This window comes from Strix uralensis, chromosome 19 (genome assembly GCF_047716275.1).
Source record: "Strix uralensis isolate ZFMK-TIS-50842 chromosome 19, bStrUra1, whole genome shotgun sequence".
NCBI lineage: Eukaryota > Metazoa > Chordata > Aves > Strigiformes > Strigidae > Strix > Strix uralensis.
Window position 1 is genome coordinate 16,768,572 of NC_133990.1, and position 20,777 is coordinate 16,789,348.

The following is a 20,777-nucleotide window of genomic DNA, read 5'->3' on the forward strand; positions in this document are numbered from 1 at the left end:
AAGACCAGGAATCACCTCCATCAGTGTAGAGTGGTTAACTGGTTTATTTCCCACTATTAATTTAAGCAGTTTGAAGTACCTGAAATGGCCTGTTACCCCAAGAACGAGAGCAGAAGTCTGAAAAGGGTTCACCGTTAGAGTGTAGCAGCATTTCAAAAGAACATTAGCTAACACCATCGTAACTTTATCTGTCCCAGAAGAAATATGTAATAAACCCATCTATTTAAAGTGTGGCTTTGTTAAAACAAATAATAGCAGTATTTACTGCAATCCACATGAACGGTTTAAGTTTCATTGCTGCAGTGGAATCTGCTCTGTATTCGTCACAGACCACCCCCATCCTAGCCTCCCCCTCCGAGGACCACCCGAAGCTCGTGTTGGGCACCGAGACACCCCATCCCAAAGCAGGACTCTGCTGCTCAAAGGCCACGCTTCCCACGGAAGGACTTTGCTGTTTTTATTTTCCAGGAACTGGACGTCTGGACAACAGACTTTGCGCTGCCTGCGACAGTGTGGCTGGCGGGATTCTTCAACCCCCAGTCCTTCCTCACGGCCGTCATGCAGTCCACGGCCAGGAAGAACGAGTGGCCCCTGGACAAGATGTGTCTGTCAGTGGAAGTGACCAAGAAAAACCGTGAGGATGTAACAGCTCCCCCCAGAGAAGGCTCCTACGTGCATGGATTATTCATGGAAGGTAAAAGACTGAATCTTTTATGAGATGTTTCAGACATGTTCAAAGCCCAGTTCAGCCTTAAAAACTCTTGCAAACGGAGCAGGTGTTAGCACTCACTGGCTTAGCTGAATCTGTGCAGCTTTTGCAGAAGCTCCGAGCAGCAGTGCCGCTGTCCCACGCTCATGTCAGACACTCGCCAGCTGAGGGCAGCACCCGGCCAGTTTACAAGCAGAGTTTCACAAACCAGAAACTGGTTTTTTGGAAATTCAAACTGCGTACCATGAACCTGAGGACAGGTTGTCTGAAGCGACATGGTTCTAGTTAATAAATATAGTAAGCTCTTATTCGATGTGCGAGTGAGACAGGAAACTCAGACCCTAAAATAGTTAATGCTAAAAAATGAGGGGGAATGAGATGGCAGCACCAGCAGAGCACCACAGGGGCCCACCTAAACAAGAGCACAGACCACACAGGACAGCTTCTCGCAGCCCCCGCCGCGGCCACGTTCCACCTTCAGCCACGCAACCTTTGTGCAAACCCGAGCGGAAGGGCTGAGCGGGGACAGAATTTATTTAGACCCCCCCAGAGTAAGGCGAAAGACATTCATGAGTCCCAGCGAGATGATACCGTTACCCTAACCAGCACCCAGCCTCGGCCGCGCTGCCAGAGCAGCTCCCTGACAGCCCATCCCCTTGCAGGCGCTCGCTGGGACGTCCCCTCCGGCGGGATCGCCGACGCTCGCCTGAAGGAGCTGACGCCCCTGATGCCGGTCATCTTCATCAGAGCCGTCCCCGCCGACCGCCTGGACACCACCAACGTCTACGAATGTCCCGTCTACAAGACACGGATGCGAGGTCCCACCTATGTCTGGACCTTCAACCTGAAGACAAAAGAAAGAGCTGCTAAGTGGATCCTTGCTGCTGTGGCTCTGCTCTTACAGACCTAAACTTCAGCGACTGTGGGAAACAGCAAACGCTTTTACTTGCAAAAAACCTCAAACCTGCGTAACTTAGACTAAGTTTGATGGTACCAGAACTATTTTAGCAAAGTATCAATAAAACCAGTGCTGGAACTGCTGTCGTGTGGAGACTGCTCTTACAACGCGCGCAGTTTCGGATGAGGGACGCTGGTTTTCAGTGGGTGGTTTCTGATAAAGTGCTGGTTGGGAGCCAGACCACCGCAGGAAGCCAAACGGAACAGCCGCACGTAACTACCCCGATTCCTTCTCATCGCTCTCTGTCTTTCCACAGCTATTTGTTTGATGGCCCAGTGCTAACTGCGAGCAGAAAATTCAAGACGTGTGCGTGCCCCGTTCCTGTGTGGCAGCACGTGTCTGTTCAGACCAGACGGAAGAAGAAAGGTGCAGATTCGGCTCCGTTCACCAACACGACAACCTGCACGACCCAAAGCAAACAGACCCATCTCTGAAGTACGTTTATTTCTATTTCTAGGTTACAGGATCTACTCTGCCCTTTCTTTCACAACAGAGAATCTGTATCAGCCGTAACGCCCATTAGGGTGATTAGATCTGCTCTGGCCACCATACAGAAGCCAGCGCCTGTCCCTTTAGCATAAAATAATTCACCACAATCCCACCCCATGAAATACCTGAACAACTAGTTCTAAAATACAGTTGCGTAAAACTTCCCCTACAGGTGGTGGTAAGAAAGGCCACAAGGGCAGGCACGCAGAGCTGCTTGTTTCTCCATAAAGCTGTGGCATTTAGAATAAATTACCATTAAGCTTTAGAGTTACCTTCAGCTTTTTCAGGTGCCAGAAATCCCTTTTGTTGGCAATACGAGATGCACATACCCCAGAAGCGAAACGCACAGCGCAGCCCCCACCCGTGCTCTACCACACTTCGACCTGGCTCCCAACCAGCTTCTTTACAGCCACGTGTTACGGCTTGAGCCTCCCACTTTCAGTAACATCCAAAAATCACATTTTCCCCAAAAGTCCTCTCATGCCTCTCCATGATTCACAAAAGACACTCTTACACACCTTAACATGAAGAAGCCAGACCCACAGCCCCGGAGATGGAGGCCGTATCTACGTAAATAAATGGATGTGTGAACACTCAGCACCAAGGGCACGCGCTTAGGTGCCAACTGCACGGACCACGTGCGCAGCACAGAAAAAGAAACCTAAGAGCGATTCCCTGAAGCTCAGAAGGGCTCCAGTTACTGGGCAGTTGAACAGCCAGGCAACTCCAGGACACTGCCCGAAGTAGAAAAGCAAAAACAACTGCCCCTGTTAACCAACATCTACAAGGTTAAAGCAAAGCGCTGGTCAGATACAAACATGACCAAACATTTTAAATATTCCAACAACGATTTCTATTAGCTGGTCAAGTTAAAACACAGTCCCTCTCCACAAAACTCTGAAAGGGACATTTCAGAAATGGAAAATGGCAAATACCCCTGTATGGGTTCTCTTTCATTGACCCTTCCAGAAATTCTCGTAGATGAAACCCAGTACAGGCCTTAAGCAATGAGTCTAGTCCGTGGCAAGTACCCCAGAAGAAAAGAGAGGGAGCTGGTTTTTCCCACATCATCTGTGTTTCCATCATCTATTTCTTCCACATGACAGAGTACTGCACTTATTAACTGTAGTCAGTGCAACACAAATTCCCCATAAGAATGGCAGAAAACTCACCCAAAGCAGCAACTTTTCTTCTTTCAAAAGAAATTCTTGATCAGAGGTGTTACCAGCTTCACCCACAGTTTCACGTAACGGTTCGGCTGTTCAAACGTTGATGAGGAGACGACACCTGAGCAGAGGTAAAGCTGCTCCTGCTCCTGTACAGGGAAAGGAACATCGTCCCAGTAAATCCTAAGTGTTAGATTATATAACGGCCTTTAAGGAAAGCAAATTCTCAGATAAAACTGGCCGTGGATCCTGCCAACGGGATGCAGCATTTCTCCCACAAGCCTGAACACAAGATTCTCATTCCACGGGGCACAAGTCCCTGAGCAACCAAACCCCAAGGAGGTCACGCGGGATCTGCCCTTCCCGTCCGCCCCGGCGCTCCACCTCTGGATGGCTGCAGTGCACCTGGAACCCAACCCCAAGAATTAGCAATTTAAACTCTACAAAGAGCAAAGATAGAAGTTTTGCCTCTTTGTGCCCCACAGTTGCAAGAGAGCTAAGCCTGTTTCAGAAAAATCCTAAATCCCTCACTGTAATTGCCAGAAAAGGAAACCTTACCATAATCTCAAGAGACTGGCTTAGGCAGCTCTTTCTAGACACAGCTCAAGCGCTGTGTTTTCAAATGAATATGCAATCATGATTTCAGCTAAATTACCAGAAACACTTGGGCTTCTCTGGTGTGTACACAACCCTGCTGAAGGAGGAAATGAGCCATCATGATGATAATACATGCTCGCAGTGCACGTGAAAGCAGCTGTTTGATCAAAGGTAGAAGCGCTTTTCTTATCAAAGCCCGTCAGGTTTCTAGATTTGCGGGCAAACAAGGAGCAGACCATCTACTCGTAATCTTTTTTTCATTAGCTAAGCTGTCACAAACAACAGGAGACACTCTGCACTGTTTAAATTCAGGGTGGAACAGGGAAGAGGGAACCAAGCACTGGAAAGTAACACCAACACGACGAACCAACAACAGAAGGAAGACATTTGTGCGCCAAATCAGTCTAATTTTAGAAACCCCAAATGTTCCAAGAGCTACAGGCAGCCCTGCTGTGAAGAATCTGCACCGTGGTCATCTGATGCTCTGAGGTCATCGACCACTGGAAGCGACACCAGTGATCTGAGCTGAAGTTCAGTTCATTCAGTGGAGCCCTCAGAGAAACCCAGACCACTCAAATCTCTTCCCAAATCTCATCACACATTTTGAAAATGGAACTGAACGTTACATAGGCAAAGTGATTTCGTGGCAGCACACCAGTAATGTATTAAGTCCTCTAAACAAAGACACGGAGCAGTAAACAAACAGCCAATCTCGAAATCAGCTTCCAGCAAACGGGAATGGTTTAAAGCCCTTTAAATTAGATCACTGCAGCACTGTTTGAGAAAATTTCTGTGTCATATTTTCATTGATTCTCCCCTTCCATTAGAAACAAGTAGAGGCAAGACATGAATTGAAATATTCAAGCAGCTCTTCCAGTAATAGAATTGTTTTTGATTAGCTATACTCTGACTCATCCTGTGGAAGAGCCCTGATGCAATAGGGCAATTCCCATTGATCTCAAAGACAACTGTGCCTTCTTATGCCAGGACGTGGCTTAACAGAATACATTTTTGAGATCCCCAAGTCACGCACAGAGACACCAAACCAATTTGCTTTGTGTCAGAGCACAACATGAGAAATTACCGGGGACACTGTCAGTCCCAGCAGAAGATTCAAAGACAAGACAGCTGGAGAATCAGACAGGATTTAGAGAAGCAGCAAAAGTGCCGAGCAGTCCAAGCTGCCTAGTTAAAAGAAAAAAAAACAAACCAGAAAAAACCCCAGGACACTGAACATTAAACCACTGAAAAATGTTTGTGTCAACATTTACATTATTATTCAAGGTTATATAGGTTCATGGGCAATGCAACCAGCCCCAAAATCCTCTTCCTGCAGAAACTATGGTAAGATCCCCCGCCTTTGCTCACCTCCACAGCCTGCGGGCAGCCACCCAAAAGCCAACTGATTGACATTTCTATTCCTACAAAGGATTTCCCAAACACCTGAGAAGCAAAATCCTCCAGCAGGCCAAGATCAGCAACTGTGCTAGAGCACAGTGCGAGCCTGGCAATGCTCAAATCCTGGGGACAAGGCCCCTGTGACCCGCGAGCAGCGGGGAGCCCGCAGAGCCTCCCCAAAAGCTGTGGCTCAGCATCCAGCGCCTGAGCACTCCCCAGACTCGAGTTCACTGGGGACACGTGTTCTTTCCCGTTACGGCCTCCATTTCCCAGAAACAGGCACTTGCAGCAGGCATCTCATCAATAGTCACTTAACTGACAGCTCCCGGAGACTTCCTACGCTCAAGAAGGTTTTGAATTATTGTAGCTGTAGGTTTTTATTGCAACTGCGTCATCAGCATTCCCTGTGTGAGCAAGCAGCACAACATCCACGTTATCTCCCCGGAATCAGCCACTTACCCGATGGAGCTGCTGCTGCAAAGCTTTGTTTTCTGTCACTATCGCAACCTGAGCTTCCAAGTCACGATGAACCGAGCGATATCCGAAATTCGGCGAGCCAATGAGCGTTAGGCAGGGAAGATCGCTCCCTGCCAGGTACAGCCAGAGGCCTGCAGGAAAAACAGGAGAAAGGAAGACAAAGGAAATGACCGGGGAAGCCTCACACAATCGCTTCACTCGGGGTCAGTTAGACACGTCAGATTACAGTAACTATAAAAGATCACGACGCCAACCAAGCTTCCTTGCAGATGGTCCAGCATGTCTTGTAAAGCTTCGTACGAATCTCGGGGCGCCCCTGCACAGCTTGTGCTGTCCACATGGTGTGCTCCTAACAGGCGGCTGCAGCCCGCTCAGCGCCGCCCGAGGGACACGTTCTGAAGAATGGAAATACACTGCGGGGGGGGGGGGCCAAAATCATCTAGAATGAGTCACTATCGTTGGAGGTCATTCCGCACCACGGCATCTCAGAAGCACTGAAATAAGACAAACAGGTTTTCAGTAAAGGAAAACCTACACCCAGAGCAGCGGGCAGGCGAGCCAGGCCTGGAGCAGTCGGCTCCAGAGCAGGAAGCAGCACGGTCGCACGGTGACCAACCCCCTGCCCGAGACTACACAAGGCAGCGACGTGAAGAGGCATCTCCCTGCTCTGGCAGGTGGATTCACATGAAATAAAGCCTCGTAAGAGAAGTGCAAATTATTACACCCCCTCACTTCCTGAGGAGCCACCCGAAGATGAAATCAAGCTCTTGCCGCTCACCACTGCAGTTCACACACGACTTTGCCAGCACAACGACAGGAGCGTGACCCACCCCAGGGCTGTTTTTCCAAACACAAGACAGAAACGCCCTGCTAGTCTTAAGCACGTTACTGCAGCACAGCAGGGAAGAATGGCCAGGGATGCCACAGGAGAGCCAGGACTATGGCCGAGGAGAGCCTGTAAGGCCATTCTCTGTGTATAAATGGACCCGAGAAGTGTTTGCTCTCCACTCAGCATGGCACACGCGCTCAGAACAGCCCTGGGCAGGTCCCTGATAGATGGCTGATCCCTACTGCCAGTCACACAGACTACAACAAAGAAACTGTAGCACAAAAAACACCTAGTCCTTAAAATAGAAGCAGGTTTCCTAACTCAACCCCAGAGCAGTTCCAAGAATGCCTTGAGTAAGAAGCTGCCGATTCACCACTGGTTCCTGTAACCTCCTCCCCGCCCCCACAGCGCACACACTCAGCGGCTCCGCTGCCACTTTCAGTCACCGCTCCTGGCCCCGGGGCTGGCACTGCCCCGAGCTCGGCACAGCCGACACCTCCATGGGCCCCCATGCCACCGACATGGGGGGCTCTGGGGGCTGCAAGAGGCCCCCCGAGAGGTGCAGAGAGTCGGCAGGTTCTGTCCCCAAAGAGGACGCTGCCAGGGGCTGCGTGGTGCCCCAGCACGAGGCTCCCAGCAGCGGGCCAGAGCTCTGCGGGGCAGCAGCCCCGAGGAACACGCTTCCCCCCTCTTCCCAAGCAGTCACGCGGCAGCCCTAAAGCCTTTATGGTCTCTCTGGCTTTATGGCCACCTGGCAGGATCTGCTCAAACAGTGACTCACCTTTCCAGAAAGGGGAAGCGCCGATTCCCAGCCGCTGTTCAATAGCAGTAACGCAGGTTTATCTCAGAGCAAAGAGCCACACTCTGTCACCCGGCACTTGCGTGGAAGGGACCCTAATCCTAAAGGCTGTGCCCGTGTCACCCACACCACCACACCCAGAAATGCAGCAGGGGACAGGTAGATGTGCGCTGCTGCGGGCAGGCTGCACCACATTCCGCCCGGGGAAGCCTCTCGCGTTGCAAAGGTTTGTGTTTCCTACTCACACGTGCACGACGGCAGCGCAGCGCCCTGAACGGGGCTGCCACAACTGCGCCTGCACGGAACGAGCCTCGGGACAGTCGTGACCCCGGTGGGAATACACACTGCGGGAGGTTGTGTGTGAGGATACAACGTGCTCCAAGAGGAGCTGGAAGGGCTTATAAAACAGCACAGTGTCTGGTGTAAACCAGGTAGGTCCTACAGGAGACTAAAGGGTGTCTTTCACCTTAGCCTGAGAAGGAAATACTCCCGGGCAATATTTGCTGTGAGGGATCTCACGTCCTCTTCCAGGAGCCAGAGTCCATGTGCAACTGCCCTTCATCTGTCCCCATGGTTTCCTCCTCTGCCCCGTCCTCTCTTTCACACACACTGCCTGACTCCTGCAGAAGGAAGCCGGGTGAATCAAACGTGTGCCAAAGGGCAGAGCGTGCCAGAGAAGGGAGCTACGAGCTGATCCTTCCAGCACTCCGAAGAGGAAACGGAAATGAGGCAGCAAACATCTCTGAGCGTCCCTCCTGCCAAGCGCAGGAGCTGCTGAGCTTCGAGTCCTGCATCCCTCTCTCAAGGAGAAAACCACGCAGCAGACGGAGCCCGAAGCACTTCCACGAGAAGGCGCAGCTGTCCCGAAAGGGATTGACTGCCACACGCACTTCGGTAGCATGGAAAAGCAGCCCGTGCCTTCCCAGCTCAACCCGTGCCAAACCACAAAATCCCACTCGCAGTCAGCAGTGCCCGGCAAGAGGGGGAACCTGCAAACCGCAGATCACTCGAGCACGTGCTTCCTGGAAGACAGACCACACAGGACTTCCCAGCCAGGCAGGCAGCTCCTTCAGGCTGCCCTGGCCCGAGATAAGGGTTTTACTGCACCAGAGTTACTGATCTCACAGCAGGAGGGGCACGACACTCCTTAGAAAGGTCTGTAGTTTCAACACAGAGGCAGCCGAGTAACACTCATGTGTTTTCTCTAGTCAAGAGGCCTGCTCAGCAGCGCTCTCTCTCCCACCACCTATGACCCTTCTGAGCAGCCCTGCAGGAAGCAGGGGCAGGCAGAGGCATCCCGCAGTCAGGAACAGCTCATCTCCTCGAACGGGAACAGGCTGCAGCCCGGGGCTGCGTCCTTCCAGCGCCCACATCAGGCTCGTGCTGAAACAACGGAAACGCCCCTCAGAGCACCGCAAAACCCACCGGGGGAACCGGCACATTCATTCCTGCCAGATCCGGTGCTGTTACAGTAAGGGAGCTGTCCCGGGGGACAGCGAGCTGGCGCAGGAAGTGACACAGTGACACGGCGCAGAGCTCTGCTCGCAGGAGATCAGAGACAGAGCAGATGCTGCGGAACACGGCAGAGACGGCTCAGCTCGGCCGAGGGCTCTGCCTGACCACGGCAGCCAAGGCGCTCGGTGAGGTGTTCCACGGGCACACCTCCACCTGGGAAGAGTGCAAGAACCTCATTTAGAGTGTCACATGCATCAGACTTCTTCAAAAAATCCTCAATTAAGTGGTTTCCTAAGCTATTTACATTATTATAATCTAACACTGAGAAAACAAATACTTACTACTGTGTATAAAGTAGGAGAACATAAGAGACAGGGGCTCCATTTTCTGGAAGGAAAATTTAGAGACACAACCAGCAACAGCCAGTCACGGGAAAACATTCATGCTTTGGTCAAGGTGGCACTGAGCCTGTGAAAGTTGTACGCAACCTACCAAGCACGAAAGAATCTGGGGTCTTCTCCAGGAGACCATGATGGCACTACTAATTATTGTTGTTTATTATTAACTACATTTGTTAAGCAATATTCATTTCTCAGCAACTTCCCCTCCAGCTGCCTCCAGCTCCCAGAAGGCACACGGGTGCAGTTATTCCCGATGCTGCACTTTCCTGTATGCCATAAAGAGAAGTTGGTACAAATTCCTCAACACCCACACCACCCCCATGAGGTCCTGCTGCCACGAGAAGGCGGCGCCCAGGACCCCCGGGAGCTCCCTTCCCGCCTCTGCAGCGTGTCCTGCCCTGGGGTCCCCAACACAGCCCTCGCTCCTCATGGCCAAAGCTGGCAAGAGGGATACAAGAAACTGCACCACAACTGCTGCTGCGATCATAAATACATAAATGCCTCCTTTTCTTTCGCGTCAAGTTTCCATCAAGACAGCACAGGGACAACTCTTGTATAATCCCTGGACTATTCGAATCAGAAATCGAGGCAAGACAGGACTTTGCTTGGTCGTCCTGAGCGATCCAAACGTTGCAGGCTTACGCAAGCCAGGTGTTTGAACCTCGGATGAGTATTGTGGAGGTTAAGCCTCGACTCAGCACTCAGCCATCCCCTCACTAGTTGTGCAACCCAACTACGTGCAAGACTCAAGCACCTCCTGAACAAGCGCTCTTGGGAAAGGGCCGCCTTACCTTTGGCGTGGAAGGTCCACCCAGCCCTGGAGTACTCCTGCAGCTGGACCCTCTGCTGCTGCTGCAGGTAGCAGACCTCGCTGTAAAACTGGTGTTCGATGTACACGTAGGCAGCGGGGATGGCACCGGCCACCCCTTTGGCACCGAAAAACCCGTTCACCTCCGGTGCGGCCAGAAGAATCCGATACTCAGCCCTGGTGCCCAGGATGAGGTCCATGTAAGCCTGCGTCAGGTTGAAGTAGCCAGTGGTAAGGTATATCCTGGCGTCCCGCTCAGCCTCTGTCAGCAGCGTCTCTGTGACCATCTCGTCTATCTGAATCCCAAAAGGTTTCATCTGGATTAAGGGGTAGATCCAGGTGTCGGGTTCTGGTTTCAGAGCCCCAGAGGCTTGCGGGCCTTGCTGGGACAGCACGGAGCTGCCTTGCTGGCTGCTGTGGAACGTCTTTGCGTGAAGGAGTTCCTGTCGTGTCCTGGCAGAGTTGATCACCTCCATGACTCTTCGATTTGCTATCTCACAGTACGCCACCTTGTCTCCTGCAGGAAAACCAGGGAGATTGTGTCTGAGACCTAAAGGTACAGGGCTACACGTCAGCTGTTCTGCAGCAGGAAAAACTACTGACAGGACACCGATATGAGAACAAAAAGGAGCTAACACAAAGACCACACATCTTTCTTCCCTAAGTCTCAAAAACAGATGCTTTAAGGTGAGCAAAGGTACATTAGAGAAAAAAAATACTCAGCTTTAAGAGAGGTAAGAAACTTGACTCGCCGCAGCTTGAAAAATCCACTGAGAAAAGACCAGGGCAAAGCTAAAATGGTAACCAAGAACAAACTGGAACACACACAGTCTAAGCTTACACCAGACAGCAGCGCACAAGGCCAGGACAAACACTTAGGATGCAATCAGCCTGGCAGAGAGATGCCCTTCTCTGCCCTCTGCAGTGCTTGTTCTCGGGCTTCCTAATCCGATATTCATCTGATTCCCAGAACAGACTCGACTACAAAATATTAATTACCAAAAATAGCACTACATTCATGAAACTTTCAGAATATGTACACACAGAACATCTAGAATTACAGACATTAATATCAAAAATAGAAAGAACCTCTCAAGGAATTTAAGCTCTTGTTTAAGGTCATAAGCAGGAGAATAATGAAGAAGCAATGAGACAGTTAGAGAAACTCTCTGCCAGATTAGCTGGCGATAGCCACTGTGCTAGGAACACTCTGACAGATCCAGCCTCACAACTCCAGCAATCTTGACTTTTAACAACCGATGGCACAGAACTGGGACACCCCACAGCCTGTAAACAATGGTCAGACACTCAGCAATTCACACATGGATGGAGTCCGAGTCATCCTTAAACCCCGGCTGTCCCTCCCCTCCTCTGGATCGTATCACCCAACTCCCTCCTACCCTGGTAGGGATGTACCATCCCCTCCAGCATCTGGACTGTGTCATCTCGCTGTAATTGCAGAGACACGTCTCCAATTGCATCCACTAGCTCCGTGAAGAAGTCTGCAATCTCGGGAGAGTCCTGCAGGAGAACATAGCGGTCCTGACGGTTGGTGAAGTACAAATCACTCAGGTTTGCGCTAGGAGAGAAAAAGAAGAGTTCCAGAACAGAGCCCAGGCATATGATCCTGAACACCCCAGCCTAGGCTACAGATCTCGCTCTGCATAGAGCTGGACTAAAGTACAAATCAGCCTCTTCCTTTTGAAACTCGAGAAATCTTTCTTTTCTCCTTTTGAGAAAGATTCTTTCATACGAGAATCTCACACGGAAGAGCTGTGGCTGAGCTTGCCTCGCCACCTCAGCTAAAGGAACCACATCAGGGCCTGAAGAGGCAGGACTCACCCGCTCAGGATCACATTATCATCAAAGAGATAGACCTTGATGTGCTGCAGTCCAATGGTCTCATTGAAACGCTCTGGGATCAGGAGCCTGAGAAGGCCACGCAGGTTTGGGGTGTGGAAGAGGGACACACGGACTTGCTCGGGAAATCGCTGCAGCAACGGAATGAGCATGGTTCGAGAATTCTTCCTGCCTGGGAGAGAAGGGGAGTTTCACGCGCAGGATCACAGCACGGCCCCGCAGCTCCTCGCCGAGAGGCTGGTTACAGAGGGAGCACCCGTCTCATCTGCTGGCACCTCACACGGGGGGTTCTGTGGGTTTGTTTTTCCAATCGCTTTCACTTGCACTATGTCAATATTGAAATCGACACCCAGAACTGTAAGTTCTTTGATGAATGGGCCTTGGAAACGGTCACCGAGCAGGTCTGGCACCATTCAAGCTGCCACACCTAGACCAGTAACAGGTGCTACAGAGTCACCACCAAGGGTTCTGATTAAGTGTACTGCTACTTCCAACAACTCCCACTTTCCTTTCAAAATGAAAATGTAAGACAGCATGATGGATACGGGCAAAGGCACTGGCAAGGAAACTAAGCAAGAAAGCCCAAGCTGCACAGAGCAGAGTTCGGCCCTGCTCGCTCCTACCACCTATTTTCAGAATAAAAGCTGCTCAGCTTAAAGATTCTCTGGGAATAAGTAGTTCCTGGTATACAAAAGGCCAGTTTTAAAAGGTATACGATTTAAACAAGTAGATCCAACTGGTCAAGACAGCCTCTCTCTGAAAAAACAGTTTATGCAGCCTAACTGTAAAATAAGCCTTTGAAGAAAGCAAAGCATCACAATATCTACCCCGAGATCCCCTGGTGTAGTCAAGGAGAATGGAAACTCTGAGGTTAGACGATCCTTTTGCTTGCAGTGATTTCTCCAGTGTTTCTTCTAAGCAATCCACCTGCAGAGAGAGATTTCTCTACTCATGACAGAAAGTAAATCAAGCTTTATAAAAACGAAAGCGCTCAGCAGCCAGGAGGCTGGTGGCCATGAAAGCTCCCACACCCTAGTGCGAGTCTCCTACTCATGCAAAACGCTGCGAGTTCAGACTCTGCTCCCACTCTATCAGCCTAAAGCAACACATGAAAGGGCATCGGTTTTACATGCACACATCCTTCGGGCCTCTGAAGAGCAATTACCATTTAGCAGAAAAAGTCCCAACATCCTTCCCAAATCACAGATTTGCATTACCAAAGAGAAACCTTGGTCAGAGTTCACAACTGATGCAGAGGCAGTTTTATTCCTCAACTACAAGGCGGTTTGTCACGTGCAAATTCAAATCTTGTGTACAAGCCCAGACAAAGCCAGGCACAAAACCTGGGCAGGATCTGTCCACCTTTACCCTGCTGTGGAATTTGCATCCTAACACAAGAAACTGGCCAGGGCCAGGCTTCTCCCTAAAGGTCTTAGGTGATGCTTTTGTTTCGAAACAAAAGGGAAAGAGGGAAGAACAGGAAACAGAAAAGGCAAACAACAGGAAGCAAAGCTGACCTCTGTCTTAAATGCAGAGAGCTAATCCTGCATCTGCATTCTGTACTTGGAGGACAAAACATATCCCTACATACACACAACTTTAATCATGTTCAAGAAAAATGCCAGAAAAAAAAAATTATCCATGATCCCACAGTTCCATAAAAACCCCTTTGACCACTGTGTCAGTAACCTCTAACAGCCTGGAAGACCCGTGGAAAAGTCCAGCAGTTCCAGGGCTCTGTACTAGGTCTAAAACAGAAACCCCATGTGCCTCCCTCCCAAACTCCTCCCTCCCCCTGTCCAACACACCAGCGCAGCCAGGAACCCCGAGAAAACTCTCAGGGAGAAAACACGTGTAAAGTGAATCCCTACAGGGAAGTTTTAAGGACGCTACAAGCTCACAGACTGCACCTCACATGAACCTCGTGTACCTGCCTGAGCAGGACGCTTTTGGCAAAGACGTGCATTTTCTTTCTGCGTGCACTTCCTCCCCTTCCCAAACCCTTCCCACACTCACCAGCTCCTGTTCAAGAAGCCCCGTTCCCAGGTACAGCGAAGCCATCACCACTCGCTGCTTGGCTGTTTTTATCTGCACCTGGGAGTAGCAGAAAATAAGTTCAGTTTCCTCCTGGGTCTCTGTGATCACCGGGAGCTCATGATCCAGACCACACAAGAGCCGTGGTCCCCCAAGGAGCATTGCTTTAGCCAAACCACAGCACCGTCTCCCTCGCCTTGCAGAGGGAAAGGCACAAGGAAAACAGTGATAGCAAAGATGTAAAACACACAGGTCTTTACAGAGCAACGTCGGCACCATCACTGCATCTGAAAACCAAGGAAGGAGCCAATGCTTTCTGGAAAACTGAGGAACACGTTCCCTGCAGCTAAAACTGCCACATACAAAAGCAGTTACCAGGCAGTAGCTGCAACACGGGGATTGTATCAGCACTGGCAATCCCAGCTTTCATTCTGCAACTGCTTTAATCCTGTGCCCCATGAGCTAGCCAGGACCTAGACACCTGTCTGCAGAGCTCTCCTCCTCTCCCCTGCGCTCACCTTTGATGCCACAGGGGTGGCAGCTGCTGCCTTCACAGCTCCCCCCGAGCCGTGTTCTCCACCAGCTCATCACGGCAACCTGAGATCATGTTTCAGAAGTACTGGAACTTGCTTTAAATATGCACTGGGAAAAGACTTGAGCAACTGAGCTAAACAAAGAAAGTCTCACCTCAGCCCTACTACTTACCCAGGAGATGCAGCGTTACAGGCCTCACACTGTAATGACCCAGGAGACTTTGGGGGGGGGGTGGAGGGAGCCGTGCTCGGTCATATTGCAAAGAGGAGGCTCAAGGCTGATCTAACAACAGCCCGCAACTACCTGAAGAGTAGTTACAAAGATGACGGAGCCAAACTCTTCTCGGTAGTTACAGCTGAGCCGCAGCCACAAACACCTTTGGGAAGTTCAGGTCTAACACCAGAAAAAAAACTGTAAACTACTGAGATGGCGCCGCACTGGAACTGCTCACCCAGAGGCAGAGCTCCCTCCTCAGCCATTTTCAAGGCTCGGCCAGACAAAGCCTGCCTGACCTGATCTAGGGTTGACGACAATCCTGCTTCAAGTAGAAGGCTGGACTAGTACCCTGCAGGTGCTTCTTCCTAACAGCTCTCTGTGATTCTCCATGACCACTGCAGCTCCCAGCCCCCAGAAACCATCCCCGCAACTCACCTTCAAGAGCTCATAGAATTCAGCCGGGGATGAAAGCACCTTGACGTGCGAGCTGGAGATCCCGAACTCCGGCACCAGATTCCTGATCCACTGGAACCTGTGTGCTCCCTCTGGACAAAGGGAACAAGGTGGGGCTGTGATCACAGGAACAGGAGGGCTGAGCAGCGGGGCTAGAAGCAGCCATGACGATCTGTGGAAAGAAAGATGGAGGAATTCTTTATGGTGGAGCCTTTGCTCCCCACAAACAGCCTCCAAGCAGGTGAAGAGCGAGCTGCAACCAGGGCCAACACATTGTAAGGATCCACACTGGCAAGAATGCCTCTCCCACAGTCCCAGCTGAACCACCAAAGCCAAATCTAGAAATAGAAGAACACAGGCAAAAGGTGGGAGAACAGATCTTAAGATCATCAGCTCCTTCCCCTAGCTGCCAGGGGAGTGAGGGGAAACAACTCTTTCGCATCAGAACAGGAACACAGGAGAGGAAAGGGGCTGGAAGCTGAAGAAACTGAGGGCTGAGCTCTCCCGACCACCCACAGAGCAGGGTCTGGCGGTGCCGCTGTGGTACCGGCTGTGCCTGTACCCGCTCACACACAGGCATCAGCTCTGCCACAGCCAACAGTCACTTTCACGTCCAGCTTAGCTGGGCTAAAGATCAGTTCTTTCTATTTCAGGTAAAGATGTTTTAAAAATCATACTGCTCTAAAAGTTCCCTAACAAAACCGAAAAATGCCTCAATCCCTCAAACTTATCCAAAAAAAGATCTACAACACACAAAGTGCCCGAGTGCGAGTCCTAGCAAAAGCAGTGAAGTCACAGACCAGAACGACGCCCCAAAGGATCGAGTGCGTTCCAACGGGTACGAGCCGAGAACCACGACTGAGAACCATGAGTGGCCCTCTACAAGGGCACCACTCGCCTTCTGCACAAGTACTAAAAGAAGGTCGAGACTTCTCTTACAACCTTCAAAGTAACTGTAAGGGGAACAGCAGGAAGCTCATTCTTTAAAAGGAAATTTCAGAACAAATTTAATTCCTTTGAAGTCACTTAGGGAAGAAACCAACTCACTGTTAACATGCTTAGGGGGGTGACAAGAAGCAAACAGCATCTTTCCTTCTCTGGAGGCTTCACGCACGCAAACTCATCAAGTCGTACAATAACCCCTGGTAGGAGTCTGTCCACATGACAAAACCACATTTCAGCACAATTAGCAGCAGCAACTCCCATGAGATCCGGGAATCGAGAAGAAAGGACTGAACTGCATCCCCAGACTGACAGAAAACATTCTGGCCTGCAAATCCTACTCGCAGGAGTCAGACTTGCTGTCAGGACAGAGCCGAGGTGGCTGGTCTCGCCCTGGAGGAACGCCAGGTCCCTGGGGCCAACAGGCAGCCACCATCTCGTGACCCATCCTGATGCATTCTGCCACCACCACGTACCGAGAAGAAACTTGATTATAACCTTTACCAGAATTTGTTACAAGGAACTTTTAGGTTTTACCACAATCCAAAGCCAAATGACCACAGATTCCAGGAAGATGATTTCACTCATTTGCTTCATGATAGAACACTGGATCTTCACAAGGTTTCCGAACACCCTTACACAGAAGCCAGACAGTTTGCAGTTGCGTTTCCTGGAAAATCCACTAGTTTGTCACTGACTATTCATCGCAACAGAAATCTGAGTCAATTTGTGCAGGAATTCCTAGGATGGTGGTTTTCAACAGATGATGTGGGCCAGGCTCAGACTTGACACCCAGAAGTTATACAGATTACCAACACAGGAAATATTCCACAGAAGATGTTAAAAAAAAAAAAATCAAAGCAGAAATACAGGAAATACTGTTTTTCAAGCACATACGCATTTTATGATAACAATTAATCAGCAAGAGAAGATAAATATTCTCCTTATTATTCCATTGGTCAGTCTTGGCCAATTATATTTCCAGAAGCCAGGACAGCGGCAGAGAAGCCACTTCCCAGAAACATGACTCTAAGAAGCCATTTTCTGGCAAAGAGTATGAAAACTGCAAGTTGAACTGCACCTGCACCCTCACTCTACGAGGCCGAACGGCAGGTTATGGAGTGACCAGGCGCTCTTCAGGGGGTCAGTCCCCTCCCGGTGCTGCTGAGGGAGTAAAACCGATCCGTGTCACCAGCACTACTTGGTCTAAGCCTCCAGATTAATTCTAAGCACGGAGTGATTGATACCCACTAATTCTATACTCTGCCTTTTTTACTACCCACACAATTTACAGTATATCTACACTGTTTGATCTTTTAATCCAATACTGAAATTTTAGAAGTTCTTTAGTGGTGAGAGCCTGAGGCTTTTATAATTATTAAATAAATCACTACTTTGCTCCAGCCAGCAGTAACAAAGGCACAGCAACCACCCACCGAAGCGGCAGCTTCTACCCACCAGTGATTGAAAATAGCACAAGCGACTACCCAAGTACAACACAATCCTTTCAACTGGCCACACACAACAGTCAGAAACCACATAACGTTATGAAGAAATCACCAAAATTCCATACTTCAACAAACCAGCTTTCAGAGAAACAGAAAATGGGGCGGGGGGGAGCCCTTCCCATGTACTCCACATGATCAAGTTAACCAGAAAGAGAAAACGGAACTAAAAGGAACCACCTCAAATCTTTTCTGCATAAAAAGTTGGTCCTAAATATAAACGAGGGATTTTTTGTGTGTGTTCTATTTTTAAAAATTGTGGTTTGGGTACACAAACTCATGATGCAGCCGAAACACTCTCATTCACTGTAAAACCTCATCTGCAGAGCCAGCGGTGAAGTGAAACTGCAGGATACGGTGCTGGCCTTCACCCACGCATACGTCACCGCACGGGGGGAGCTACAAACTGCCCATCTTTGAATTCAGCTGTCTCTTTCCAGGGCTCAGTCTAGTAATTCATCTATGCTAAAAACTCTAATGAAACCAAAAGAGAAGTTTGAAAAGAATTTCCTTGGCTTAACCAGGAACATAGAGCAGAACACGGGCTAACGCGGGGCTCCGAGACAACAGCAAGGACGACCGCAGCCCATCTGCTGTCCGGGGGGAAAGGAGCGTGGAGACAGGCCGTGAGACGAGAGACACCACGCTTACAAAAATACGTTTAATTCAAACAGAAGATGGTACCAGGCACCGCACTAACCAAAACAAAACACAGAATCCTTCCAGTGCTCTTACCAAGTCGGGTGCAAAGTGATGCCCAAAGACTGGAGGGAAAGACCTTTCTTTACAGAATCCTTTGAAGCATTTTGATCACTTCTGAACCCAGGACATGGTTCTACAGGACAACCATCTCTGCTTCTTTAACGTTTTGTTTTTAGCATGAATTGTACTCCTGACCGCGCAGCCCCACCGAAGCAGCAGCAGCCGGGATAAGGAGAAGCTTTGGGGGAGCGTGGCTGCGGGCAGACGGGCTGGAGGAACCAGAGCCTGCGGCTGCGGCCGGGCGTTCCCTTCAGCACGCACGCCGCCGGACGGCACCCAGAAGGGCAGATCTGCCTCCCCGCAGCTGCGCCCTCCCAGTCCCTTCCGCTCCCCAGGGAAGGAGAGGGAGGAAAGGGAGAGCTTGGGCAATTTTCAGAGGTCAGCTCCTGGATCCCGCTCGCTGCGCAGCTGCCCGAGGGAGATGTCAGGAAGAGGAGCGACGGCCGACTCCCTCCTGCAGCAGCTCACTCAGGTCCGTTCAAAATGACGGTTCGATAATTCACCGACTCCAGCATCATGGTGGCTGCCGTGGGGAGGAGCAGCCCTCTTTCCCCCTCACCTCGCTCCTGCCAGATGAGGGGCCGAGACCCATTCTCATTCTTTTCTGACGGGGGGATCTCACCTTCCGCACACAACCTGGGCAGGCTGTGCCTAACACCCAAACCCCAGCCAGGGGCTGGCCAGCACCTGGGACAGCCGAGGTGGAAACCTACCCCTAGCAAATGAGTAATATTGTTCAGCACCTGAAAGACAGCAGGAGTAAAGCAAATAAAAAAGAAATAAATAAAGTCCACCTCTTGTCCTGGGGGCAAACGGGCAGCGAGAGCAGCCTGACGGCCTAAAGCCGGCTCAGGGAGCAGAACCGGCCCTCGCCCCGGCCCTGACGCGCCTTCGCAGCGGCTGATTCACTGCGGGAAACAACCAGCGCTTCCGCGGAGCCGCCCGGCGGGGGAGGCCGAGGGTCCCGCACCGGCAGGGCCGTCACCTCCCCGCCCCCGGAGCGTCTTGGCGCGGGCACACGCGGAGCAGAAACCCCCCGCCCCGGGCAGCGCCGCGCCCAGAAAGCGGAAGCGGCGGGCGGGGGAGGCCGCCCGGGCCGCCCCGGGTAACGCGAGGCCGGCAGCGGAGGCGGCCGGGGGCTCCCGGCGCGGCTCTTACCTGCGGGCGCGGCGGTCGCGGCCGCGGGAGAGGCGGTCGGAGAGGCGGCCGAGCAGCGCGGCCAGGCCCAGGCGGCCCCGCGGCAGCCAGGCCGAGAGTCGCCGCCACAGCTCCGCGCCCCCCGCCGCCGCCATCAGCCCCGCGCGCCTTCCGCTTCCGGCCGCTGCCATGGCGACGGCCCCGCCCCGCGCTTCCGCTTCCGGGTCGCCGCCGCCGGGGGCCGCCCATGCCGGGGGCGGGGGGGGGCCGGCCCGGCCCGGGGCTCCCGGCGGCGCCGGGCCCCCGCGGGAGGACTCGGTGTCCGCCGCGCCCAGACGGGCCCGGGGGGTCTCGGGGAGCGCTCGCTGTCCGGCGGCTCCCCCCGGCCCTCGCGCCTCCGGGCCCGCTCGGGAAGCTGCAGGCCGAGCCCCGGGAGCTTCACCGCCGCCCCCTCGCCTCCCCCCGCCTCTCAGCGCGAACGGCTCCTCCGGGAGGGACACGGCTCCTTCCCGCGGCGGAGTCGCCGTTTGCCGCCCCTGGCTTCCCCCCCCCCCCATCCCCGAGGCGGGGACGGGCTTGGTGTACGGCCACGGAGGGGAGCGCCCGCCCCCCCCGCCGGGGTCCCCGTGGCTTCCCACACCGGGCAGGGCGAGGCGGAGCCCCGGGGGAATGGGGGGGGGGGGGGCGCGGGTCCCGCCGCCGTGCCCGGCAGAGCCGCGTTTCTGCCGCCCAGCCCCGGCTGCGGGAAGCCCGCCCCCCCCCAGCCCCCGGCCGGAGCCTCCCGCCCCCTCCCGTCCCTGCCCCGGGTTTCGCCACTCCCGCCCCCGGCAGCGCTCCAGCGCTCGTTTGCATTTCAGCCCAGCTGCTCCGCCGCAGCCTCACTTCCCAGAACTGCTGCGCTGCTGTTTATTCCTGACTGGCAGCGGCGGCGGCTCCTCCAGGGCAAATTAAACTATTTAAAATAAAATCCACTGACAAAGTCTGGTTTGTTTTCGAGGTCGAAACTGACAATTGCCAAACGAAAATGCAGGGAATCCAGGTGGGGAAGGGGGGCTCCGGGCCCCTCCGGCCGCCAGCCCCGAGCCGGGGCAAGGGGATGAGGAAACCCCCGGGGACGGGGCCCGGCCGCGCCCGCCCGGGGGCACCCAGCCAGGGAAGGGGCGCTCCGGCTCCTCGGCCTCGCAGCGGCTCCCCACCGGCCCCCGACGGCTCCACCGACGGGCGCCTCGGCCCCTGTCCTCCAAAGCA

General features: G+C 52.5%; 2 protein-coding genes across 5 annotated transcripts in view; one reads left to right on the top strand and one right to left on the bottom strand.

The window, feature by feature from the left end:
- The window catches only part of DNAH17 (dynein axonemal heavy chain 17), a 34,205-nt gene extending 32,456 nt beyond the window's left edge, over nt 1–1,749 (top strand). The window contains exons 79-80 of the mRNA XM_074889680.1: nt 469–694; nt 1,372–1,749. Of these exons, the coding sequence (XP_074745781.1) occupies nt 469–694; nt 1,372–1,619 (474 nt within the window). The 3' untranslated portion in view covers nt 1,620–1,749. The remainder of the gene's footprint in view (nt 1–468; nt 695–1,371) is intronic.
- PGS1 (phosphatidylglycerophosphate synthase 1) lies at nt 27–20,494 on the bottom strand. 4 transcript variants are annotated; one of them, XM_074889689.1, is made up of 10 exons: nt 19,551–20,489; nt 15,166–15,355; nt 13,963–14,040; nt 12,774–12,873; nt 11,964–12,118; nt 11,487–11,607; nt 10,070–10,603; nt 5,777–5,925; nt 3,329–3,471; nt 27–1,553 (listed from the first exon to the last, which is right to left on the bottom strand). In XM_074889689.1, the coding sequence occupies exons 1-9, from the start codon at nt 20,084–20,086 to the stop codon at nt 3,352–3,354; spliced, it is 1,983 nt and encodes a 660-aa protein (XP_074745790.1). In that variant the 5' UTR covers nt 20,087–20,489; the 3' UTR covers nt 27–1,553; nt 3,329–3,351. The 4 variants fall into 4 exon arrangements, 3 of the variants coding, with proteins under 3 accessions (XP_074745790.1, XP_074745788.1, XP_074745791.1); XM_074889687.1 differs by having other exon boundaries at nt 11,487–11,665; nt 11,929–12,118; nt 19,551–20,487; XR_012631607.1 differs by lacking the exon at nt 5,777–5,925 and having other exon boundaries at nt 11,487–11,665; nt 11,929–12,118; nt 19,551–20,493.
- Nucleotides 20,495–20,777: the final 283 nt, after the last annotated feature.

Coding starts and splice junctions, on each gene's coding strand:
- PGS1 (XM_074889687.1), bottom strand. CDS start 20,086: ATGGGGGGGGGGGGAAGCCAGGGGCGGCAAACGGCGACTCCGCCGCGG. Junction 11,666..11,928: donor GATAATGTGATCCTGAGCGG/GTGAGTCCTGCC, acceptor TTTCTCTCCTAG/CGCAAACCTGAGTGATTTGT. Junction 3,472..5,776: donor TGCAGCAGCAGCTCCATCGG/GTAAGTGGCTGA, acceptor TTCCCTGTACAG/GAGCAGGAGCAGCTTTACCT.